The 3,270-nt window shown below is 39.6% G+C and overlaps 1 protein-coding gene across 1 annotated transcript in view; it reads left to right on the top strand.

The window, feature by feature from the left end:
* CDC5L (cell division cycle 5 like) overlaps positions 1-3,270 on the top strand; it is a 29,407-nt gene that overhangs the window by 4,968 nt on the left and 21,169 nt on the right. Inside the window, exons 5-7 of the mRNA XM_017812989.1 lie at positions 674-818; positions 932-1,120; positions 2,534-2,682. Coding sequence (XP_017668478.1) covers positions 674-818; positions 932-1,120; positions 2,534-2,682 — 483 coding nt within the window. The remainder of the gene's footprint in view (positions 1-673; positions 819-931; positions 1,121-2,533; positions 2,683-3,270) is intronic.

Below are 3,270 nucleotides of genomic sequence, written 5' to 3'. Positions count from 1 at the left end.
CTTAAATGCTTAATTTCTCCCCATCCCCCCCAAAAAATCCCCAAGCATGCAGCTGAGAAGTTAAATGGATCACGAGCAGTATGGTACAGGTTTAATTCTACAGTTGCATTTCCCACTGCTTCTGCCAACTGCTTTTTGCTGAGAGTCAGTCCAGTGCCTTGTACAGTTTGGTTTATTAACTTGTGAACTGATTTTTCTGTATGGCTCTTAATTCAGAAGGTCGGGCTGGAGCTTCAAACTGAAGCTTATAATTTCATAGTCTACCTCCACTGCTATTTGAAGAAAATACCATTTTTGCTAAATCCTCAAGAGAAATTGGTTCCCATATCCCACAGAAAATGTTCATCTTCCCTTAGCTGTTGCTGGAGAAAAAGAGCCTGTTCACATCTCCTTATTTTTACTGCCTCAGTTCTTGGCCTGACATTTTCTTCTTGCTCCAGTGACCCTGTTGGATTGTAGTTGAAGCAGCCTAAGAGCTGAACCTGTTGGGTGATTGTACAATTTTGAAGCACGTTCTGCTGCAAGATCTGCAGATCACATCTAATTACCCCTCAAGGTGCTTCACTCTTCCTGCAGCACATATCCAACTTTTGATTAGGGTGCTCTTTGCTTGTTTGGTTTACTTTGTAGCTGTTCTGTGTGTTCTGAAATGATTCTGTTGTCCACATGACAGGGAAAGGGAGGGAAGAGAGCGCAAAAAGGACAAGCAACATATGAAACGGAAAAAAGAGTCAGACTTGCCCTCAGCTATTCTGCAGACGAGTGGAGTGTCAGAATTTACCAAAAAAAGAAGTAAACTCGTGCTTCCAGCTCCTCAGGTGAGGTGTTCATTGATCATAAACAACTTACAAGTTGTGCCAAACAATGATTTCTGTTTTACCAAGTGGGGTTGTATCCTATCTCACTGTGCCTTGGGATTTTCTCTTTAAAGATCTCTGATACCGAACTTGAAGAGGTTGTAAAAGTCGGCCAGGCCAGTGAGATTGCTCGCCAGACTGCTGAGGAATCTGGAATTACAAACTCAGCTTCCAGCACTCTTCTCTCTGAATATAATGTGACCAACAACAGCATAGCACTGAGGACTCCCAAAACTCCGGCAGCACAGGACAGGATCCTCCAGGTAGAGCATCAATGTACAGAAGGAGTTCTTAGTTTTAGAGCAGTGGTTGACTGAAGGTGTAAGTACCAGAGAAACATTCCTTAGACTGTGTGCAGTACTGGGATTTGAACTGACACATGATCTCCAGGACACACTGAAGGGCACAGAAGTAGATCCTCTGCTACCTGATCAGTTGTCACTGTTTCAAAGCACTACCATACTTTTTCCTTTAATCATGTATTGCCTGAAGCTTTTAACCATTCTCCTAGTGTCTTCTATAATTTCCCTTTCTCTTGGGTGTCTCTCAGTGTTGAATATATATTTATGAGTTCACATCCTTAAAACAGTGTATTTTGTGTTGTTCAGCTTTTATTTCAGTTAACAAGTAATTAACTGCAACAATATTTTACTAGCACTTGATTGGCTTAAAACCACTTAAGGTAAAGTTTGCCAAAACATTCCTTTGCAACCTCCAAATTATGTTTGTGTTACACTAATTGTGTGAGTGCCTGGATTTTTTCAGAAACCAGTAGTGTTGGATATTGTTTTGTTGAGTGTAGGGAAATGGCTAAATGGAATCAGTGTGGCTGGTGTGTAAAATAAACAAAATTCCACCCCAAAAATCCCACCTCTAAACAAAAACCACCCCAAACCCCATAATGAGCTGTATTTCAGCAGTTTCTTGATAGGAGAAAAGGGAAGGTTCCTGACTTTACAGATAATGACCTAAGTCTCTATGCAGTATTTGCAGGAATGGTCATATTCACCTTCAAATGGAGTATTCTGATCCAAATTTATATCACAGTATTGTGCATATATGCACAGCTCTCTAGATGGATTAGTGTTCTGGGAAGATAATTGCTATTTGCAGTAGTATAATTTCCTCAACTCATTTTCACAGTGACTTAATTCTTCATTGTAACAAGGAAAAAGAAAATAAATATTAGGAGGATATTCATTAGAACCCAAATTGGGTCATGGACCAAAAATCTGAATAGTGACCATCTCTTTTGGACCATTCTCTTTGAAATGCAGCTTGGGTAACTTCATTGAATTTGGATTTCAGAGTGTAAGTGTACTCTTCCCTCTGAAAATCAGATTCCTTGGGATGACTGGAGTATTCAGTCACTAATAAATCTTTTAGATCTATAGAGTCTGGCAAAGTGGAAGAAGTTGAAACAATAAGTAACCCCCTCATTTTTGCAGCTCCAGTTTATAATATATTTTACTGGAAATGAAGATTCAAATCCCTTTCAGTGTTTGTAAATATCAGTGTATGGGTGTTAAAGTTTTGAACTTTAAAACATTTTCCACAAACTGATGTTCAAATGACTCTTCAGCTTTTTTTACTGCTACTGAACCTGTTAAACATGTATAGCAGAGTGTGACTGTGAATGTTGTAGTCAAACACTGCATGTGTTTTCTGTTGCACAGGAAGCCCAGAATCTGATGGCTCTCACCAATGTGGATACCCCCCTGAAAGGAGGTCTGAATACTCCTTTGCATGAAAGTGACTTTTCAGGGGTAACACCACAGAAACAGGTTGTTCAGACTCCAAATACTGTGCTTTCCACACCTTTCAGGTAAACAGACTCCTTTTCTGATGGGTGCTTGGGTGGGTGTGGATCTGTTTGGAGGTGGGTGGACAGAGCAGATTTTGATGTGTGAGGTAATAGCTCATGATCAGTCCTTCAAAACAGATTTTAATTTGCTTTTATTTCAAGGCCTTGTTGTACAAATTTCTCCTTCTCCGTGTCTTTAGAAAGCTCAGCCATGTCCTCTTCATTTGTATTCATACAGTGTATGGCTCACTGGAGTTTTGGTCCAAAATGTGGCTTTCTGTGGTCTGGAGCAATATAAAATATACTGGAGTAATACAGGAGTATAAATAGTAAGATGGAGAGTCATTCTGTGTGTGGATCCTGGCCTTTCCAAAGTATTACCTCGGAGTCAAAGGTGTGGGAGGTCCCTTAGCCAAACGCACACTGAATTTTTGAAAAGCTGTAGTAAATATTTTATAAGCCATATATATCCAAAATAAAATATTTCTTCTATTGCCAGTCTAAATAGTACAGAATTGCTGGTTTAACTCTTACAGTGGGTCCTGAACAAATATATGTCCCACAAATGCCAAATACCATACAGCTAAAACATGTTACACTTGGTACATT

The sequence above is a fragment of the Lepidothrix coronata genome, unplaced genomic scaffold (genome assembly GCF_001604755.1).
Source record: "Lepidothrix coronata isolate B3197 unplaced genomic scaffold, Lepidothrix_coronata-1.0 Scaffold39, whole genome shotgun sequence".
NCBI lineage: Eukaryota > Metazoa > Chordata > Aves > Passeriformes > Pipridae > Lepidothrix > Lepidothrix coronata.
This window is presented reverse-complemented; position numbering and strand designations above follow the sequence as displayed.